Source organism: Stomoxys calcitrans, chromosome 3 (assembly GCF_963082655.1).
Source record: "Stomoxys calcitrans chromosome 3, idStoCalc2.1, whole genome shotgun sequence".
Classification (NCBI taxonomy): Eukaryota; Metazoa; Arthropoda; class Insecta; order Diptera; family Muscidae; genus Stomoxys; species Stomoxys calcitrans.
In genome coordinates, this window is record NC_081554.1 from 11,205,246 (window position 1) to 11,229,051 (window position 23,806).

The window sequence follows — 23,806 nt, forward strand, 5'->3', positions numbered from 1 at the left end:
CTCATTTGTACAACAACCACAAACCATATGGTGGAATACGCCATCTTGCCATCAAGCTGATGGACGTTTTGCCAACATATCCAAAAAAATATGTGCGTGTGTATATACGTGTGCGTACATAAGCAGAGAATATGCGAGAAAGATAACAACAAAGAGAATGCAAACAAAAATCGGCCATCTTAATACCGTCAAACCTGGGCAGCTGTTGCCTTGTACTAGGCTTAAGAGAAAATAAAAAACCTTCATTGTTGGTTTACCCCATGGCATAATTACCAGGTAGTGTACCGTAAGCAGCTGAATACAATTTTTTCTCGCGAAATGGACTATGTGTCAACGAGTTTTAGTTGTGTGTGTGCATTATAGTTAAGAACCATGCCACACACAAACAACTAGTAACAACTAGTAACTAGTAACACACACAAAATCAGAGTTGCACTAATCACTGATTTTAACATATAGTGCACTAAATATTTTGTTGCTGAACAACTGCCACCACCTGTAATGAATATATCTAGGTTTACCCATTGTCTTATTTGTGACATTTGATGTTATTTTTAGGCACAAAATGCCAATTCTAATATTCATGGGGACCTTTCCACTTTATGTTTTAATGCAAGTGACGTTACCCTCTATTTGGTAATTGCTGGTTAAATACCAACAGAGTTAAACAAATTAAAATACAAAGTTGTTTTATTTTTTGTTTTTTTTTCTTTATTGTTTTCCCAGGCATGGTTTCAACCATAGCCAAGAGGAGAGATATCTGGAACTTGTGTTGATTGGCTAATTTTTTTCTTTTTGAATAAATATTTTTGTTTTATTTAATATTGTTTTATATATATATATATATATATATATGTATGTGTTTATACATGATTCTGTATATATTACAATATGATTGATATTTATACAAGCGATTTAATGTGTGTTTTTTTATGTGTATATGTTTTTTTGGGTTTGTTTAAATTTTTAATTTATAAATTCCGAAAAACAGTCATTTTTGATTAAATAAACGATCTAATATTATTTTTATATAATTTGGGTTTCATTAAAATATAATGTGATGAGCCACTTAATTTCCTTTCAATTTCGAATTAATAATTATACTTGTTTTATATGTTTTAAATGTTATTTAGTTTTTTTTTGTAAATATCTATTTTTAAGTTTTTATGTATATATAATTTATTGAATAATTTACAATACAACAATTTTGGTTTAATTTTTCGTCTCTCAATAGGAATTGTTTGTTTATGTATATATAATATATTTTTTTTGCGTGACGTTTTTAAATAAATGCCAAATATGGGATATACATAATTCTTTACTAGAAAAAGGTAGCTGCTCTAGAGGGCACACCTATTTTTGTTTTTGTATTTATAATATGCTTATTTTTATGCTTTTAATTGTGTGTTTATGGGGTTTTGTTGGATTGTTTTTGGTTGGGCTTGTAATTTAAATGTCATTCAGGAAAGCTGAAAGCATTTTGAAGAGAGTGAGAGAGAGAGTTTGTGATAATGAATTTCGACAATGTTCGACATATCGATTACTGTCCCCGGCACTATTATCGCAAAAGAGATAAGAAGAAGAAAAAGCATCTTGTAAAGACAGCTGTTAGCGAGTAAGGTTGCCAACCGATTCTTTGTTTACATTCATCTTTTGTTGGTGACATTTAATGACATTTTCAAACAATGCGCCCTTTCCATTTTTTTTGCTATTAATTAGTGTATCCTGCATTTATGCATTTAATTAGTGTATCCTGTCGTTTTTCTGAAATCTATAAGGAAAAGAAATTGTAGCAATAGCCCGGCTAAGGAAAATAAAACGGAAATAGCTAATGAGTTGCCATCTGTTAAAGGTCATATACATCAGCTTGTTTGTACAATCTGGCAAGAAAATCGCAGATCGGAAGTTGGAAACATAGCACACTATGTCTAGTGCACAAGAAGGGAGACAAAATAGTATATGCCAACAAAATATTTAATCAAGAAATTAAATTAATTTAATAAATTAAATTAAGTTCTTTAAAGGAAATCTGTTAAATAAGCCTACTTTAAGGCAACTTTAGGATTTGTGAATATGAGCTTTAGGTCAAAAGACAATAAGATATTTGGGCCCTATCGCTTCGGCTTTAGACCTAGTAAATCCAACATCGATATTCATACAACGCAAGATCCAGAAAAGGACCCAAGAGAACAAGGTCGAAACCTTCCAACTGTTTGTTAGCTCTATGGCAACTTTGGATTGTACCAAAAGTTCAAAAAACTGGAAAGATTTTACAGAATAACCTTAACTGACCCCAGTCAAAGTGTAATTGTTGAAGGTAGACCACCCAAGACAAATTTAATGGGTAAGGGCAGTTGGCCAACAACAAAAAATTGAGTGCACTATCTGCCAAAATCAGTGATTATTGCAACTCTCCACGTTGTTTGTTCGCGCCATTTTTCTTTGTCTGTGCGTGCTATGGTCCTTAACTATAAAGCACACACACACAACCGAACATTATAAAATCCCGTTGACAAAAAGTGTACTCCGGGAGAAAAAACTATACTCAGCTGTTTGCTGTCTCAATTTGTCTTGAGACCACCTGTTGTGTGAAATTCACAATATACTGAAATGGTTACATAAATAAAAATCTGAATGCAATTGGCAAAAGCATTTTCTGCAGCGTATGGTGGATCTGACATTCAACGGAGATAAAAGATACTAGAGGCAACTCTTTTTTTATGCATTCGCTGAAAAAAAATTACGACACAGGAAAACATAGAGTGTATAGGGTCAATTAATGTCATTAATATTGTCAAAATCTGCCTATTGTGAATGTTAACAAATATCAGTAATTTTTTTTTTTTTGATAAAATAAATCTTTATAAACTCAATTTTAACTCAATTTGAGTTTGAATGTGAATAAACACACATTTTAAACAATTAAGAAAAACGTAAACAAAAACAAGTTTGATGGAGAAAATTTAAAAAAAAATGTATCGTGGCTGGTTGTTTGACGTAAACTTTTTGAGTGAATCCTATGTCCAACCACCTCTCGTCCAGGATTCACCTAATTAGCTCACGGAAAGCAATCAGACATTTTTTAAGAGAAAAAGCTTGTAACTGACATTCGTTGACATTCGCAATTGGCAGATCCTGCCTCTCGACAATTAAAAATCACTCCCTTCAAGGCAGTGGTACCAGCTTAAATAAAGCAAGGGATTCACCAAGGCGGATTAAATAAGGTGGTCGCACGCGAGCAACTGTTAACGGCCGGTCAAGTTTGACAGTATTAAGATGTCAGATTTTTTTCCCATATTCTCTGCTCATGTATGCACACAAGCACACAAATTTCTTTACCTGTGTTGGCAAAACGTCGATCAGCTTGATGGTACGATGGTGAATTGCACCATATGATTTATGGTTGTTGTGCAAATGAGATCACCTTTAATTGTTTCGCCATGGGGATTCACTTAATGAGGTTGAAAACCCGATTAGCCGGAAAAAAATTTTTTGACAGTATTTGCCATTGAGGATGTCAACTAGTTCTCTTTTGTATTCCTTCTTTGTTTACGTTTTCTGCTATTTCTGTCATTTATTGTGACATCCTCAACGTTCATGGAGCGTTTCAACTTTTTGTTATCGACGTAACCTTTTCGTATTCAGCCTTGTATAAAGCAGACGTATTGCTACTTGAGCAAGTATATTGGATGACGTAGCGCACAGGGCTCTTCGAGAGGAAAATCCATGTAATTTGCGTTAAAATCGGTATTGTATGGACCACAAGCCTTATTTTGCTTGCCTTTTTACAGTGATCGTTACCTAACGTATATCTCAAAATGTGAACTCTCCATTATGATGAAATCTTTTTTTTGATTGAAAAAATGGGTGATAATTGTGTAATCGCGTACTCAAAATTGTTATTGGGAGTCTTTCGCGTACTTTATTTGTCGACAGAAGCGGGAGGAGCGTAAGAGCGAACAATATTTTGAGAGTTTGATAATTGAAAGCTTCCAAATTTCTACAGAAGGTTTTATGGAAAACAGCTGTTTACTTCAAATAAATAGCAAAAGAGAGCAAAGTCGGTGCTTACTCTCCTTGAAATTTTTGCTGGCAAATTTACGCGAACGGACCTACTGTAAATCAATTTTTTTTTGCGAGAGGCAGGAAAAGTGTAACACCCGTATTCACAAAATTTTAAACAGCTTTATAGTAGGTTTTTTTTATGCTTCCATGAAGGAAATCTGTCAAATAAGCCCAACTTTAACGCTACTTTAAGTTTTGTGAATATGGGCATAAAACACCGTTTACACTGCTCTTTAAATCCGGATTTATTAGCTCGACCATCTGTTTTCCTTTATAAAATCAGCTGACGAGGGGCTTAAATCCGAATTTAATGAGCAGTGTAAACGGGGTTTAAGACTTAGATATTACAGCGTATGTTCAGTTTAAGTTAAGCTCAGTTTAACATTGTTCTGTTATTAGTTGTGTAGTCTTTGTAAGATAGCAGTTAATTGGTTATTTTAATATTAGGTGGCGTTAGTGCTGTTGAGATTATGACTTGTGTGTGTGTATGTGGGTTTATGAGTGTGATCGTTTTGTTGTGTATACTATAGTAGTAGTTAACTTAGAGTTTCTTTTACATTTCCATAAAATATTTGTTCAGACTGTTATTTTTATTATTTCTCTTATGTATTTGTTCTTCTTTGTTTCTCAATAAATAATTGATATAAATGCATTTGTATTTTATATCAATTGCACGTAAATGTTTTTAATTTTATTTCTTAAAATTTGACACAAAAAAATTGATGATTTTTTTTTAAACAATTGATACCTTCTTCCTTTCTTTTTGTTTTTATTTTAAAACCAAAAATACTTTCTGGGGGCTTTATACATATATTATGTATATATGCTGATGATTTTTGTTGTTGTTAAGATGTTTGTATATCTAAAGTGCTTTCAATATATTACACATTGATTTTGTATATTTTTAGTTTTGAGAATTTCTTAATTAAATTTCAAAATATTTTCTGTTCATTTAAAGATAAAAGTACTTGAGCTTATGTGGAAATCCATTAACTTTAGTACAATTTATCTTGTTTGTAGGGAATAATGGGTTTGGCAATGGAACGTTTTTTCTTTGCAACCATGTAACCATGTTTATTGTTGAAAATACCTGAAAAAGAGAAAAAGAAAATTTAATATTTCACATACATATAAATATCATATAACACACAGCCAATCCCACAAATTTTTATCATAGAAAATAAGCAATTCTTATTCGCCTGTATTTCAAAAACAGCTGATTTTATAATGGGTGACTCAAGGCACTCATTTAAGTGGCAAAGAATTAGTGGGACAAGCTAAAAAAATTACTTTTTTACTTGAAATTAAAAAAAAAATCTACTTGACCTATTTTTGAAAAAAAAAACGAAAGTTTTGCAAAGGCGAGTTTATTGTTTTATTTGTTAAAGAAGTTTACGTACCACTAAGTGTCTACTGATATAGTATATTGACATTCAGTCATCTATTTACATTGCCACGAACCAACGAAAGTAAACAAGCAAAGTATTTCCCGTACTATTGGGATTGGAATACAACGATGGAATTAGACAATTTCATTAGCTGGACTAGAGGCTTTATCTTCATTATACCCTCCATCCATGGGGTATACTAATTTCGTCATTCTGTTATTAACACCTCGAAATATGCGTCTAAGACCCCAGTATATATATTCTTAATCGTCTTGTCATTTTAAGTCAATCTAGCCATGTTCGTCTGTAGTTCATTGCGCGGTATCTCTTTTTAGGCAAACAAAGAATAATAATTAAGAACTGTTATGCTATTGGAGCTATATTAAGTTAATCTGATTCGGACCCAGGATTCACTGAATAAGGTTAAGCCAAGCGATCAGCCGATATAGTTTTTTTTTAATATTTGGCAGTACTTGGCATTGAGGATGTCAACTTGTTCTCTTTTTACATTCATTCTTTGTTTACGTTTTCTCCTATATGATGACATTTTCAATCGTCAGATTTGACATCCTTAATGATGTTTATGGGGCCTATCCACTTTGTGTTTTGCATGTGACCTAACCTTCTGTTAGTGAATCCTGGCAAATAATAAAACCGAGAAAAAGTTAACAAACAATAAAAGAAAACAAAGTATATGTCAGCTCTAAAGCCTAGTACTGAATTCATTCGCAACGAAAATGCCCATTAAAATATTGCGAAATGCGCTATTAAATTTGCTATTAAATGATCAAATTGTGCGAAATTTATCCTGATGCAGCGACATGTCGCTACTATTTTTCTCATAGGACTCAGTACCACTTGTCCGGGAGGTTTAAAAACCAAAATAATGTTAGTGGTCTGATCGGATTGCGCAACATAGTGGTTGTTGTACAATTGAGACCACCTTTCCGTTTGTAACACATCAGAATATTCATCAGATACCCAACAAAGTATATATATTCTTGATGGTCTTGACATTTTAAGTCGATTTAGCCATGTCCGTCCGTCATTCGAAATCATCTTAACTTTCGAAGGCATAATGCTAGGCGCTCTAGGCGCTAGGATCCTAAAGTAAAGCTGGCAAAATATCGATAGCACTATCGACACTATCGATATTTAATTTTTTGACTGAATATCGATTGATATTTTTCCTATGGATCCTATCGCAGCAAAAATTAAATTTTTTCAAAATTAAACGAAAATAAGCAATTCGACACTGAATGCATCTTTTAAGATACATTGCGCCTATAGGGGACGTAATTTTCACCCGATTAGGCAAACATTTCGTACAATGATTTCTCTCGCGACTTCCAACTGACTTTATTTATCTTGATTTTATTTGGTCTGTGCATTGATATTGCTTCTATATAAATCGATCTCCTGATTTTTCTTCCCATTGTCGTTCGAAATATAGATGATGGAGAATTAACGATAGTATCGATACTATCTATATTTATTATTTAAACAATCGAAAATATCGAATGTTGTGATTATCGATTGTTTGCCAGCTCTATCTCAAAGTCGACTTTCGACTAATCGATTTGTCGACTTTTTGCGTTAAAAAGTCAAAGTCGACTTTCAGTGATTAAAAAGTCGAATAGTCGATTTTGAAAAGTCAAAAAGAAAGCTACACAGAGATACATGTTAAGCTTTGCTAATTTTGCGGCTAAGTTGCTAGGTAGGAATTGTTTCCAATTTTTCTGAGATGTATTTGGAATTTAGTAATAAAATTAGCCCCATTGGCTTTAAGATAACGGAGTGGTTTGACAAAAATGCGCCAATTTTGCATTTAAACCCTTTATTAATACCTCCCCTTTATGAAAATACAGGTAATGATTATATCTTGATGACAAAAGTTTACGAAAACTTGTAGAAAATAGAAGTATCTTGCTTAGAAAATTTTACAAATTTTTGAAAAGAGAGCGAAACTTCAACTTTTTTGTAAAGTCGACTTTTTGCAAAAATAAGACGAAAAGTCGACTTTTTGCAAAAATAAGCCGAAAAGTCGGCTTTTTGCAAAATAAGTCTAAAAATCGATTTTTGCTATTTTGATAAAGGTCTAAGAGTCGACTTTGGTCCCAACTTGGGATTTCTATTCTTATCCCATTTGGCCGAAATTTGTATGAGGTGTTTTGTTATGACTTCCAACAACTGTACTAAGTATGGTCTAAATCGTTTCATAACCTTATATAACTCCCATATAAACCGATCTCCCAATTAGACTTTTTGATACGAACATAGCACGCGCTTACTTGTTAAATCTACAAATTTTCTCTAAACTACTTACGTTCATTAAATTTATTTTCATTTTGTGCCATACGTGTATCGTATTTTCCCATGGGCTCCATATTCATTGGCACTCCATAATAATCGACCATTGATTGGGGTTCCAGCCAGGGTCCATTGTTATAATCCAAGCTATCGTCGACTTGACCCAAACTTGGGTAATCATAAGATCCAGTATTGTAATTATTGTTTAGTCCATATGCTTTGGGTACATAACTTTCGGGGGGATACATATAGCCAGCATCAGCATCGGTATCCTTGCGAGCTCTCTCTCCAGCTTCGACTAGAGCAACCAAAGCCAGCATATCAGCAGGAGTTAGTTTAGTGTCACGTTTTAATCTGTAAATATATAACGATGTTATGAGAGGAGGTGCCTTATAATTGAGCTTAAACTTGTATCGGACAACACTTATTTATATGAGAGAAGTTTGCCTCTGTCCATAGGCAACTTGGAGTTCTGAGATGGAATTTCGAAAAACAAATTTTCATAAAAAAAATCCTTAGTTTAATTACAACGATAACATGTACAGATTTATCGATATGTCGGATAATTGGCCATGCATTTTTTTCGATTTTCTAAGAGTGTGAACTCTCCATAAGAATGGAATCTTGCCGTTATGTTATAAGATGCATGTGCTGATAGTTAAGGGTGGGACTATATGCGCTTTTAGCGATTATTTACTTTTCTTAGATAATAGATTTTGAAGAAAAAAACTTGCTGATTTCTTTAGATATGAAAAAATTGCGTATAATTTGTGTTATCATTGAGATTTTTGTAGTGTTTCAAAAAAGTAACCGTGAAAAACATGTGTTTTCACCTGTGAAAAACGAATATATTGGGTTGCCCAAAAAGTAATTGCGGATTTTTTAAAAGAAAGTAAATGCATTTTTATTAAAACTTTGAATGAACTTTAATCAAATATACTTTTTTTACACTTTTTTTCTAAAGCAAGCTAAAAGTAACAGTTGATAACTGACAGAAGAAAGAATGCAATTACAGAGTCACAAGCTGTGAAAAAATTTGTCAACGCCGACTATATGAATAATCCGCAATTACTTTTTGGGCAACCCAATAGTACCAGCTTTTAGTGAAAAATTCGGATTTTTGGCGAAAGAGAGTGACAGAACAAGATTTAGATATCCCAGCCAATGTTTCGTTACTTTCAAGTTTTTTCTTCAATTTTAAATTGTTTTATTAACTTTTATTAATTTTTATTTTTTTTTAATTTTTCCTCATTTCCAACTTACCTCATGTCGGGAAATTTATTGGCCAACTGATTGAAAACCTTGTAGGCCCTCTTATTACGATCCGTTTCCGCTCCACCATTGTAATAGCGTCCACTGTTATAGGGCAATGGTGGCGGCAGCGAGTCCATATAGTTCTCCGAATTCAGAATTGTCTGTAAATTGTCATAAGCTTTGTTGTGATAGGAGGCAGGAACTGAAAATGGATATGGAAGTACAAGTAGTTGACAGACTTTAATTTTTTTTCGTATATGCAACTAGGACGAGGACAACACAGATGAGGCATTCACAAGAAACTATAGTTTGAAATTACCTCTCGACATGGGCATGCCATATTCATCGATGTCAGAATAGACCACACTGGGGGTGTCCAAATCTTCTCCCCACACAGGCTGGGGCAGCTCTTTTGGGGGCATGGTCTCGTAGGTGCCATATGGGTAGGGGTAGCGTGAACTTGGCGGTGGGGGAATGAATGCGGAATTTTCGTAGCTATTTTCCGGGGGTGCCAAATTGGTATAACCATATTGTTGTTGATTGCTTATGCCGCGTTTGTTAATGGCGGCTGCCTGTTGTTCATCCTCAGCTTCATCAGCATAGTACTGACGCTGTTGTTTTCGCAATTGTTCCAACTCACGTTGATTTGCAGCCACTGCAGCCGCCTCTACAAGACCAGCCGCTATGGCTGAATTTATGACGTCATTGCTTTTTTGAAGGCCGTAATTTTGATTGGCTTCCTGTGAGTCCAGCTGCTGCTGTTGTTGTTGGGGCACACTGAAGTTTGGCTTCGGCCTTGGTGGTGCTGTATAGGAAGCGGGCACAATTTCGGGGCTAGATTTTTTGTTGACAGCTGACTCTGGGGAATTCTTGCTGGACGAGGACTGAGCATCGTTTGAACGCTTCACTGTAAAAGGAGAAAAAAAAAAACAAATCCCAGGTTTAGAATCAGTTTTTAGAAAATGTTTGACAAGTTAGAATTGTCACAAATGATTTACAAATGATGTACTTAGACAACCCTTTGCTAAGGGAAAGGGTATTAAAACTACCCTTTTCCAAGAAAAAGGTTACTAAGACTAACCTTTTGTAAGAAAATTGGTACTAAAACTACCCTATGCTAAGGGAAATAGTACTTAAAGTACCCTTTTCTGAAAATCTATCCTTTTCCAAGGAAAACGTACTAAAATTGTCCTTTGCTAAAACTACCCTTTTCTGAGAAACTACACTTTTCTAAGGAAAAGTGTACTAAAACTACCATTTTGTAAAGAAAAGAGTACTAAAACTACTCTTTTCTACGGAAAACGGTACTAAAACAACCCATTTCTAAGGAAAGGGTACTAAAACTACCCCTTCCTAAAAAAGAGTACTAAAACTAGTCTTTGCTATGGGAAAGGATACTAAAATTACTCTTTCCTTAGGGAAAGGGTACTAAAACTACTTTTTGCTAAGGGAAAGGTTACTAAAACAACGCTTTCCTTGGGGAATGGGTACTAAAACAACTTTTTGCTAAGGGAAAGGGTACCAAAACCACAAAAAAAGAACACTTAAACTACCTTTTGCTGAGGGAAAGGGTACTAAAACTACATTTCCTTAGGGAAAGTGTACTAAAACTACTCTTTCTTTAACGAAAGGGTACTAAAACTACCCTTTCTTTAGGGAGAATGCACTAAAACTACCCTTTCTTTAAGGAAAGGGTACTAAAACTACCCTTTCCTTAGGGAAAGTGTACTAAAACAACGCTTTCCTTGGGGAACGGGTACTAAAACTACATTTTCTAGGGGAAAGGGTACCAAAACCAAAAAAAAAGGACACCAAAACTACCTTTTGCTGAGGAAAAAGGTACTAAAACTGCATTTCCTTAGGGAAAGTGTACTAAAACTACCCTTTCTTTAGGGAGAGTGTACTAAAACTACCCTTTCTTTAGAGAGAGGGTATTAAAACTACATTTTGCTAAGGGAAGGGTATTAAAACCACCCTTTGCTAAGGAAAAGGATACTAAATTTAAATTTTACTAAGGGACAGGGTACTAAAAGCACCTTTTGCTAAGGAAAAGGATACTAAAGTTACCTTTTGCTAAGGGAGAGGTTACTAAAACAACCCTTTTCTAAGGGAAAGGCTACTAAAATTGCTCCTTCCTAAGAAAAGAGTACTAAAACAACCCATTGTTATGGGAATGAATATTCAAACTATCCTTCGCGAAGGAAAAGGATACTAAAAATACCTTTTGCTTATGGAAAGGGTACTAAAACTAACCTTTGCCAAGAAAAAGGATACGAAAACTACCGTTTGCTAAGGGAAAGGGTACTAAAACTCACTTTCCTTAGGAAGAGGGTACTAAAATTACTCTTTCCTTAGGGAAAGGGTACTAAAACTACCTTTTGCTAAGGGAAAGGTTACTAAAACTATCTTTTGCTAAGGGAAAGGGTACTAAATAACCCTTTACTAAGGGAACTGACACTAAAACCAGCATTTCCTTTGGAAAATGGTACTAAAACTACAATTTGAAAAGGTAAAGGGTATTAAATCTACCCTTAACTAAGGGAAAGGTTACTAAAACTATCCTTTCCTAAGGGAAAGGTTACTAAAACTATCCTTTGCTAAGGTAAAGGTTACTAAAACTACTCTTTCCTAAGAGAAAGGGTACTAAAAATATTCTGTCCTAAGGAAAAGCATATGAAAACTACCCTTTTCTAAGAGAAAGCTGACTATAATTTTTATATTCATTCCTCGTTTTGTTAAAGCTGCAGCTTCTGTCTTTTACTATTCATTAGAATCTCTACACCATTTGCTATTTTTAGCACTTGCAATTCTATTTTGTTCTTTCTATTTTCATTTTGATGAAGAATTTAAGCCAGTTTAAATCCTTCTAAGGTAACAGCGACACACTTCATGTCAATGCTCAGTAGTAGGACATTGCCCACCCATGCAGCAGCATGCACAGCGTCAATGGCCCAGCACACTTTCACAGTGCCACTGTCATTTTGTATATAAAGTAAAAATAAATAACAAAAGCGCTGACGATGATGAGGTCGACTGAAATTTTCAATATGTTGCACAAAGCTCACATCTGGAACTTAAAAGAAAAAAATATGAACAAAAAGTGAGAGAGGGAGGACGAATAAGGGGCTAGGTGGAGTAGGACCATATGTAATAGCAACAATAACCACAACAAAATTTCTGTTTGTATCCTTGTAGCATTAAATACTCAAAGACAACGAATTTGAGTACTTAGCCTTAGGACGCCCCAGCAAGGACATTGACGATAATAATAAAGAAAAATTTGAGGGATGCCAAACCATCGCTTGTTTGGCCGTAATGCCCTTCAAGTCTGATGTGGTGAAAAGCCACAGGATACTATCATAAATGCGGTTACTTCTAACAAGGATACACGCGCACGCACACATTAAGGGACTGTTTTTTTTTGTCTGTTTTTTAAGGGGAAATTTTAATCGGAAAGAAAAAAAATGTTATGATTAAAACTTTCGGTTTATACTCTTTCTTTTATCCTAAAGTTTTCGAAATTATCTTTTGTATCAAAAGAATTTAATATGCAAAAGGATGCCCACGCAGTCACTTCACTCATATTTAGATGCGTCTTTGATGATAATGTTAACGTTAATGTCAGCTCAAGTGTCACTTGCAATAATCACCAAGCCAAGATGACGTGTTATTTCAGCCCCCTTAAAACTCTATCACTCTCAACCTTTCTTTCATAAATATAAGAACCAATCAACTCTTTTATTAGGCCAAGTGGGGTTTTTTTCAGTACAAGTTCCAAATCTAAAGCAAAATAGTTCAAGTAACAAACAAGTAAAAGCGTGCTAAGTTCGGCCGGGCCGAATCTTATATACCCTCCACCAGGGATCGCATTTGTCGAGTTTTTTTCCCGGCATCTCTTCTTAGGCAAAACAGGTTAAAAGAAAAGATTTGCTATTAGAGCGATATCAAGATATGGTCCGGTTTGGACCACAATTAAATTATATGTTGGAGACCTGTGTAAAATGTCAGCAAATTCAAATAAGAATTGCGCCCTTTGGGGGCTCAAGAAGTAAAATAGAGAATAGATCGATTTATATGGGAGCTGTATCGGGCTATGGACCGATTCAGACCATAATAAACACGTATGTTGATGGTCATGAGAGCATCCGTCGTGTAAAACTTCATTCCAATCGGATAAGAATTGCGCACTCTAGAGGCTCAAGAAGTCAAGACCCAAGATCGGTTTATACGACAGCTATATCAGGTTATGGACCGATTTGAACCATACTTGGCACAGTTGTTGGATATCATAACAAAACACGTCGTGCGAAATTTCATTCCAATCGGATAGGAATTGCGCACTCTTGAGGCTCAAGAAATCGAGACCCAAGATCGGTTTATACGACAGCTATATCAGGTTATGGACCGATTTGAACCATACTTGGCACAGTTGTTGGATATCATAACATAACACGTCGTGCGAAATTTCATTCCAATCGGATAAGAATTGCTCACTCTAGAGGCTCAAGAAGTCAAGACCCAAGATCGGTTTATACGACAGCTATATCAGGTTATGGACCGATTTGAACCATACTTGGCACAGTTGTTGGATATCATAACAAAACACGTCGTGCGAAATTTCATTCCAATCGGATAGGAATTGCGCACTCTAGAGGCTCAAGAAGTCAAGACCCAAGATCGGTTTATACGACAGCTATATCAGGTTATGGACCGATTTGAACCATACTTGATACAGTTGTTGGATATCATAACACAACACGTCGTGCAAAATTTCATTTCAATCGGATAAGAATTGCGCACTCTAGAGGCTCAAGAAGTCAAGACCCAAGATCGGTTTATATGGCAGCTATATCAAAACATGGACCAATATGGCCCATTTACAATACCAACCGACCTACACTAATAAGAAGTATTTGTGCAAAATTTCAAGTGGCTAGCTTTACTCCTTCGAAAGTTAGCGTGCTTTCGACAGATAGACGAACGGACGGACAGACGGACGGACATGGTTAGATCGACATAAAATGTCACGACGATCAAGAATATATATACTTTGTGGGGTCTCAGACGAATATTTCGAGTAGTTACAAACAGAATGACGAAATTAGTATACCCCCATCCTATGGTGGAGGGTATAATTAACAGTGGGTCATTAAGGACATTAAGGACGCATTTGAAGTCATCCAGGTCTAATGGAATATTTTCGGCATCAATGCAGTTTGAAAAGAGTTTACCTTGTCATATTGACAACATACCTAATCCTTGCATATAGACTTGCATAAAGCTTGCCAGGAGGCAAGGGCCTAGCTGAAGTAGGCCTATAGACCCAGAAGCCGTGCGTTCTTACTACTCTTTACCAAGCGTATTGTGGACGCCTTGGTAAAGAGTAGTGCACTGAGCGGGTTGTTTAAATGCCTACATGTGGGGATTTACTAAAAAGTTAAAAAGCAGCCTTCGATGCTTTCCTTGCTTTGTGACCCTTAGTTGTTTGCTGACCCCTTGAATTCTTGTCATTGGGCAAATGCTGCTCTTTCTAAATATGCCAATCATTTTTCCCAGAAGAATTTTCTATGACATTCTAAAGTAAATTGATTTGCTATGTAAAGTGACAACGTTTTTTTTTTGTGTTGATTTCAATTCTTGGAAATTGTTCTTAGCAATCAACAGCATGCTTGATGATATCATTGGGTTATGGTTAATCCCATCCATGACAGTTATGTGGCTTAAATGCATTAGAATCTCTGGCCATAATTGAAGTTTTATTATATTTTAATTTAAAAATATTTATATGCAGAAGAGTGGATCCTACTTTTCTTAATTTTCCACATTTATGCCTTTTTCTATTACCATTTTCATTCGACCACATCATATCAACCATGAGAATTCTACAGTGGCGAGAGAGGGATTCTGCAGTAGTTAAATTGCTTGTTGATGAGTTTCTTTCTCCACTTTAATCGACTTGTTATGACTAATATTCCATTTTCACAGAAATGTGATTGAGGGCAATTTGCAAAGTCCTAATTGCTGTTATTATCAATTAAATCCTTGAGCCCCATGCAGTCCCCCTATAATCTTTGATCTGTAGGTGGCTGCAAGCATACTTGGCCATACAATATTTGCAAAGTTTCTATGGGCAAGTTGCTTGGAAACGCTTCTACATAACAAGCTAACAAATTGGTCGTAATTATACATGGATTAGATTGGATTAATATTCCAATAGACAGATGAAGCTATGCCCATAATGGGCCATAAGATAAATTATAAATGATATGGACATACATATTTATCTGAACAAAAAACCAGCAGTCTGGCGATAATTGGCTTTTCAAGGAAGTTGAAACGAAAAGTAATGAAAAGACAAGCGAAGCATGTCAAAGTGTTGGCAGAGTATAAATTTTAATATTTAGTAGATATCCTTAATGGCAATATCCTATAAACCAATTGCCGAAATTAAATTTGGTGGTATTAGTTTAACAAATGTGAGTTTTCCACATTTGTGCCAGGATTGAAGGATTTTGGTCATCATTAAGAGCCAACGAACAAAGACTTCAAACTTAAAGTGCACCTCAAACAAAAAAGTGCAGACTTATTCTAGACCTATCCTGGATAAAAGAGCACTGAAAATAGCATTTTTTAGGGGAAAAGGTACTACAAATAGTTTTTCCTAAGGGACAAAAAATACCAAAACTAGCCTTTCCAGCGCGAAAGATTACTACAACTAGCCTATACTAAGAAAAGGGGTACTAAATCTAATATTTCCTGAGGGAAAGTGCTTTTTTTTTACTAAAGACAAGGGTACTAAAACTATAGCCTACCCTAAGGGGTAGGGAACTGAAAGTAGCCTTTCTTTGGGGTACTAGACTAGTCATTCCTTGGGGTACTAGACTAGTCATTCCTTGGGTCAAAGAGTACTAAAACTGGCATTTGAAAAGGCAAATGCAAATTTTGCCCATGAACATTCCACTAAGGAACAGGGGCAAACTTCTCATCTATCATTGAGTGCAATCCGATTCAAGTTTAAGCTCAATGATAAGGGGCCTCCTTTTTATAGCCGAATCTGAACGGCGTGCCTCGGTGCGATATCTCTTTGGAGAGAAGTTTTACATGCCATATTACCTCACAAATGTTGCCAGCATTAGGAGGGGAAAGCCAACGCTGAAAATTTTTTCTGATGGTCTCGCCAGGATTCGAACCCACGTGTTCAGCGTCACAGGCGGACGTGCTAACCTCTGCGCTACGGTGGCCTCCATTTGAAAAGGCACTGAAAGTAACTTTTCCTTAGAAGGGGGCCCTAAAGCTATCTTTGTTAAGAGAAGGATTTCCAAAACTAGCCTTTTCTAGAGAAAAAAATATTGTAACTAGTCGTCATGTGGGAAACAGTACAAAATCTAGCATATCTGCACAGAAAAACAGTACTAAAGCTGGTCTTTTCTAATAGAAGAACAAAAAAAGTACAAAAAGGCTTTCTTAAGGGCAAGGGTAGTAAAACTATCCTTTTTTAAAGCTTCAGGTACGAAAACGAATAATGTACTGAAAATAGCTTTTTCCTTTGGGAAATGATGCTAAAACTAGCCATTTCTGAGGGAAAGAGTATTAGAAGTAGCATTTTCTAAGAAAACGGGTACTTTAAGAAAACGGGTACTTTTCTAAGAAAAAGGGTATTTTGTTAGGTTATGTTTGAGTGGCAGTTTGTCATCGCACTCACTTAAACGTTTTCGTCCATTGTGATACCACATTAACAGGAGAAGGAAGATGCCTTTTACTTCCTACCGTTGAAACATCCAGATCGCTTTAAAAAACCTAACAACAGAAAGGGGTACAAAAACTATCCTTTCTAAAGGGAAAGGATACTAAAACTAGCCTTTTCTATGGAACATGGTACTAAAACTGGCTTTACTATGAGAAAGCATACAAAAACTTGCTTTTCCTGGTGCCCTTTTGCACTGACTGTACCTTTTGTTTACGGAAATTTTACAAAACCTATAGTTTTCTAGGGAAAAGGATACTAAATCTAGTTTTTCCTAAGGAAAATTGTACTAAAATTGGACTTTCCTTAGCGAAAGATTACAAAAATAGCTTTTCCCAAGAGCACTAGTAGTAAAACTAGATTTTTCTAAAGGAAAGACTACGAAAACCGTCTTTCCTAAGGGAAAGGATATTAAAATTAACCTTTCCTGCGGGAAAAGTACTAAAACTAGGCTCTTCTGCGGGAAAAGTACTAGAACTGTTATGTCGTGGAGAAATACGTACCAAAATTAGTTTGCTAAAGAAAAGACTCCCAAAACTAGACGTTAACTTTCCTTAGAGAAATCCTAGCAAAATTGCCTTTCCTTAGGGAAAAGTTACTAAAAAAATTTTATCCTTAGGAAAAATTACTAAAACAATCCTCTACTTAGGGAGAGGTTACTAAAATTGGCCTTTCCTTAGGGAAAGGGTAATAAAATTAGCCGTTCTTTAGGAAACTGCCCTTTCCTTAGGGAAAGAATATTAAAACTTCCCTTTCCTTAGGGAAAACGTACTAAGGAAAAGGTATTAAAACTACCTTTTCCTTAGGGAAAAGATACTGAAGCTACCCTTTCCTTAGGGAGAGGGTACTTAAACTTCCTTTCCTTAAGGTACGGTACTTAAACTACCTTTCCTTAAGGTAGGGTACTAAAACTACCTTTCCGTAGGGGAAGCGTTCTAAAAACTACCATTTCCTTAGGGAAAGGGTACTAAAAACTACCCTTTCCTTAGTGTAAGAGTACTAAAATTACCCTTTCCTTAGGGAAAGGTTACTATAACTACATTTTCCTTAGGTAACAGGTAACAAAACTACCCTTTCCTTAGGGAAAGGTTACTATAACTACCCTTTCCTTTGGGAAAGTGTACTAAAACTGCCTTTGCCTTAAGGAAAAGTGTACAAAAACCACCTATTCCTAAGGGAAAGTGTACTAAAACCACCTTTTCCTTAGGGAATGGGTACTTAAACAACCCTTTCCTTAGGGAATGGATACTAAAACTACCCTCTCATTAGGGAAATAGTACTAAAACTAACCTTTCCTAAGGGAAATGGTACTAAAACTACCCTCTCATTAGGGAATTATCTTTCCTTGCAGGGAGGATACTAAAACTACGCTTTCCTTATGGAAAGGGTTCTAAAACTAAGCTTTCTCTAGGGAAAGTTATTAAAATTACCCCTTCCTTAGCAGAATGGTACTAATACAACGCTTTCCTTAGGGAAAGGGTACTAAAACTACGCTTTCTTAAAACTACCCTTTCCTTAGGGAAAGGGTACTAAAACCACCCTTTGCTCAGGGGAAGGGTACTAAAACTACCCATTTCATGTGGAAAGGGTACCTAAACTACCTTTCCTCATAGCCCATCTCGACATTTACCTCTCTGACCTTTTCATGACTTCGCAGATCGTCAACAGAAACATGCCTCGGTTTAACAGCACTAGATCGTTCGCACATGCGATTAGTTGCGTACCATCCTTGTGGAAATCCTATAGCCCTTTGTCTATAACGAGGTTCCAGAGAATCCTACGCAAAATGTTATTGTTAAATTCTTTGAAGTTTGTGGAACTTTTACTTATTTTTTGTTAATTTAAGGAAAAAATTTACCCTATTTTTATGCAATTTTATTATCGCCAAGCTCTTTATTATTTTTTTGCTTCAATTTAATTCTCATATTTTCTGTTTACTTATCTCAGTTTTGTAATCCCACCTTTTCGGCTCACATTGCCTACTAAGAAAAGTTGAGTTATTGAATATTCCTACCTTGGCCATAATAAAAACGGAAATTGTCTTCCTGTTATTGGCTTAGTGTATCAAAGTCATTTTGTTGTGGTTGAAGAGATTGGATTGCCTCGACCATTTTTGCTCTTTGCTTGCTTTTATAAGAAAACTTTATTTAGAATTCAATTCTGTGATTTCACCCCAAGTACTTCCTGTGTATTAACAAGAGGAAGAGCCATATGTCAGCCTAACGCAAAGTAGAAGTTGAAAAATATGTTCGTAAAGGTTTTTATTAAAGGTAAATACTGGCATTTTGTTGTGTTGGCACTTGAGATAATAAAAAGAGAAATCCATACAATCGTTGTGTCGATTTTGGAAGTCTAATAACTGGGCTGATTTTAACTTTTCAGTGTAATGAATACATTTTGACATATCGATTTCTAATTGTCAAAAGATTGTAAGAGCCAAATTGTTGGAAAATTTCTTTTTCTTCGAATATCGATAATCGCAACATTCGATATTTTTTAACAATAAATATCGATGCTATCGTTACTATCATAAATTTTCCATCACCTATATTTCAAACAAAAATGAGAAGTAAAAATGAGGAGATCGATTTATATAGAAGCAATATCAATACACAGAGCGAATAAACCCGAATTTAATAAGAGGGAAATTATTGCACCAAACTTTAGCTCAATCGGATGAAAATTGCGCCCTCTATAGGCGCAAAGTATCTTAAAGGCTACATTCAGTGTCAAATCGCTTATTTTTGTTAAAATTTGCAAAAAATTAACTTTGCCGATGGTATCGATAGGAAAAATATCAATCGATATTCAGACAAAAAATATAATATCGGTAGTGCCATTGATATTTTGCCAGCTCTAGTATGAATCCCTCCAAGTTTAACACCAGCATTGGAAGTAGAGCTGGCAAAATATCGATGGCACTATCGATATTTCATTTTTTGTCTGAATATCGATTGATATTTTTCCGATGGATACTATCGTAAAAGTTAAATCCAATCCAACACTGAATGTATCCTTTAAGATAGATTGCACCTATAGATGGCGTAATTTTCATCCTACTACACTAACATTTTGTCCAATGATTTCACTCATGACTTCCAACTGACTTTATTAATCTTGGTTTTATTTGGTCTGTGCATTGATACTGTTTCTATATATATCGATCTCCCGATTTTTACACCATCCGCCATAGGATGGGGGTATACTAATGTCGCCATTCAGTATGTAACTCCTCGAAATATTCGTTAAAGACTCTATAAAGTGTATATTTTCTTGATCGTCATGACATCTTAAGTCGATCTAGCCATGTCAGTCCGTCCGTCTGTCTGTCGAAAGCACGCCAACTTTCGAAGGAATAAAGCTAGCCACTTGAAATTTTGCACAAATACTTCTTATTAATGTAGGTCAGTTGGGATTGTAAATGGGCTATATCGGCCCATGTTTTGATATAGCTGCCATATAAACCGCTCTTGGATCTTGACTTCTTGAACCACTAGAGGGCACAATTCTTATCCGATTTGGCTGAAATTTTGCATGAGGTGTTTTATTAAGACTTGCACAAACTGTGCTGAGTATGGTTGAAATCGGTCCATAACCTGATATAGCTGTCATATAAACCTATCTGGGATCTTGACTTCTTGAGCGTCTAGAGGGCGCAATTCCTATCCGATTTGGATGAAGTTTTGCACGACGTGCTATGTTATGTTTTCCAACAACTGTGCTAAGTATGGTTAAAATCGGTCCATAATCTGATATAGCTTTCATATAAACCGATCTTGAATCTTGACTTCTCGAGCCGCTAGAGGGCCCAATTCTTATCCGATTTGACTGAAATTTGTTATGACTTCTAACAACTGTGTCTAACAAAGCTGCCAATTAAACCGATCTGGAATCTAGACTTCTTGAGCCTCCAGAGGGCGTAATAATTATCCGATTTGGCTGGAATTTTGTACAACGGCTTTTCAAATGACCTTTAATATACGTGTCAAATATGGTCCGAAACAATCTTTAGCCTGATGCAACTCCCATATAAATTGATCTCTCTATTTTACTTCTTAAGACCCTAAAGGGCGCAATTCTTACTCGAATTGGCTGACATTTTAAACAATGACTTCTTTTATGGTCTCCAACATTCAATTCAATTATAGACCGAATCGGACATTAACTTGATATAGCTCCAATATTATAGCAATTTTCTTTATTTTTTTTATTCTCTTTAAGTGAATTCATGAAAAGGCTTACATTTTTAAAATTTCTAACAAACGAGCTAGCAAATCAAGTTCCAAAATCAATCTCCCCCAACGTGAAATTTCCACAATGCCTCAATTTTCATAGTTTTATTTAAAATATTAAGATATTCATGTTTCCTAGACTTCTTTGAGTGCGTGAATATAATCCCAAATTCTTTTAAACAATGCTTCACAGAAAGCCATCAACAAAAGAATAAGGATGTTAAAGTTTAATTGTCACTTTGACAAGGAAGAAAGCAAATGAATAACAAGTCAAACATACTAGTCACATCTTCATTCATTCATGCTCAATGCAATAGCCAGACATATGGCATGATGATACACCTCCCTCCCCCCCCCATACATTTCTCCCTCTACCATAGAAATGGGTTATCCTCTAGACTTGTACCCAACCATAATTGGGTTTTGTAAAGAGATTTTATTCACTCAGCTCAAAACAACAAATCATGCATGCAATCTAACTACATGAGTATGTATGAGTTATATGTGTGTGTGCAAGTTAGTATAAATGCCTTGTATGTATGTGCTGAGGGAAGATTTGTGTGGCAGTTCTTTTCAAGTAGGTTTGTGTGTATGTGGTGTATTTGCCTTTTTACACAAATCCATGTGGGTGCTTTGGTGAAGAGCAAGAGCGTATGAAAGAAAGGAAGAAATTGACTGAATAACTGACTAAATAACGGACTGAGTGCTTTCCCACTAGAAAAATGAGATAAGATAAAGTGATTACTCAATAATAATGACGGAAGTCTATGACAAAATACCAAATGCCAACATATGGTGATGAAGAATATGTATGTAACTTCAGTGAATCAATAAAAGATTTATGAAACACAGGGAAGAAGAGGGAGAGAGAGAGACAGAGAAAAAAAGCCAGCAGAGGTTTGGTAATAGAGGAGATGTACTATAGTATTATTATTATCGTTGGACTCTTATGTAAAATTATGATTACAATACTCCCTTACCCTTTTTATTTTATTTATGCCTATCGTCGTCCAACGCAAATTCCGAAAAGGAAATAACTTGTGAATAAATTGATATATAATAAATTGTTTTGAAATAGCGAATAGGAAATAGACCATATGCTAACAACAATAAGAATTTTTTCTTGTACAAACCTAACTGATTTGTAGGATATTGAAATGTATGGATTAATAACAACGCATAAGGCAAAATGAATGAATGAAGTTCCCACCACAGGTTGGGGGTATCCTAAATTCGTCAATAAGTTTCAAAAACCTTTAATTTTATATTTTTGTTCGTGTATCTCATCATATATTAAGGATATGACTGAACAGCAACTTGTTACTGACAGCCTATGAACTCCTATATACGACTACAACATTTAATAATGGTTTTTGGTAAATAGATGAATATTTATGGACTTATTTTCGCTTTCTTGCCGTTTCAACTTCTAAGCACCGCAACGTTGCACATTAAAACTATCTTCCATTTTGGAATGGGTAAAGATAACTTTTTGAAATTTTTAACGGTTAGGGCTGAGATGTTAACGAGATCGAGTACGCACACCTTTTGGCAGGTTCGGTAGTCTTTGTGGCCCGGTACCCAAAAAAATTTAATTTTTAACTGTTTAGCTACCTCGTTGAGAGGTATGTGACAGTTGAGAAGGTTTTTGTAATGGCTGTCTGAGAAGATATTTAATAAAAAAAAAGCTGTCGGTGGCACAGTCTTGGATTAACGGAACCCTAGTATTGCCATCTGGAAGATAATGTTACAAGAATGTATCAAAGTTAGAGGACAAAGTGCGTCTGGGGGTCTACATTGAGAACCCAGGGACTGAAATCTCCATAATACGGCCCTGCAAGCGGCGATCTGGGCGACCACGGAATGGGTGAGGTGGTGTGGTGCTAACGCGAGGACGTCGAGTGTGAAGATCTTTGCGGACAGTAAAATTGCCATAAGGGCAGTAGCAACCACAACGGTATGATCTCGAAAAGTCTTGCAGTGTAAGAAGGAGATTAGCGCCTTTTCTGAGGATGGCAAAATCCGCATCGTTTGTGTGCCGGGCCATAACGGACTAAAGGGGAATGAAAGGGCAGATGATTTGGCGATGAAGACCAGAGGATTGCCATCAATTAACTTGGCCTTTTGGGTTGACACAGTTCGATTTAAGGGCGTTGGAGACGAATGCGCATGCAACCCTGTGGAACTGCGAAACAGTCGGTAGGACGGCAAAAATCCTATGGAGGGATCCAGATCTTGCGAAGACGAGGCTAATACTGAAAGGTAGTAACAAGGAGGTCAGTTTAGCTATTGGTATCATAACGGGACATATAGGACTACGATCTAAGTTATGTAAAATCGGTGCGGTAAGTGATAGCATGTGTAAGGCTTGCGGGGAAGATGATAAGACGTTGGAGCATTTCCTTTGTCATTGCCCGGCTTTCGCGTCTAGCAGATACCGGCACTTAGGTGGAGGACACAATACCAGGCATGAACCAACTTAGGGGAGTGGTATGGAAAACACTTAAGGATTTTGTAAGTAGCACGGATTTCCTAACTTAGATTTTATTTTTCGAAGTTACTTTTTTGTATTTAGAGCACACAACAAGCCGATTACTGACTTAGGTGTATGTGGCATGGGGCGGATGTTCCGCACCCTCTTTTCAACCAATATTAAGGTTTATGGATAAGAATTGCTATGTTATTGTTATTAAGTTATGAACCGATTGAGGCCATACTTGGTTTGGCTATTGGAGATCGAAGTGGAAGTCATTATGAAAATTTTCAGCCAAATCGGATTCAAATTGCGCCCTATAGTGGCTGAAAATATCAAA

The 23,806-nt window shown here is 35.8% G+C and overlaps 1 protein-coding gene across 2 annotated transcripts in view; it reads right to left on the reverse strand.

The window, feature by feature from the left end:
• Nucleotides 1-884: 884 nt before the first annotated feature.
• Nucleotides 885-23,806, reverse strand: part of LOC106087607 (uncharacterized) — a 52,650-nt gene continuing 29,728 nt past the window's right edge. The window contains exons 2-5 of one of the 2 annotated variants that reach the window (XM_059365856.1): nt 9,337-9,924; nt 9,027-9,255; nt 7,780-8,117; nt 885-5,155 (exon numbers count right to left, since the gene is read on the reverse strand). In XM_059365856.1, coding sequence (XP_059221839.1) covers nt 5,061-5,155; nt 7,780-8,117; nt 9,027-9,255; nt 9,337-9,924 — 1,250 coding nt within the window. In that variant the 3' untranslated portion in view covers nt 885-5,060. The remainder of the gene's footprint in view (nt 5,156-7,779; nt 8,118-9,026; nt 9,256-9,336; nt 9,925-23,806) is intronic. The other variant, XM_013252721.2, reaches the window with a different exon arrangement.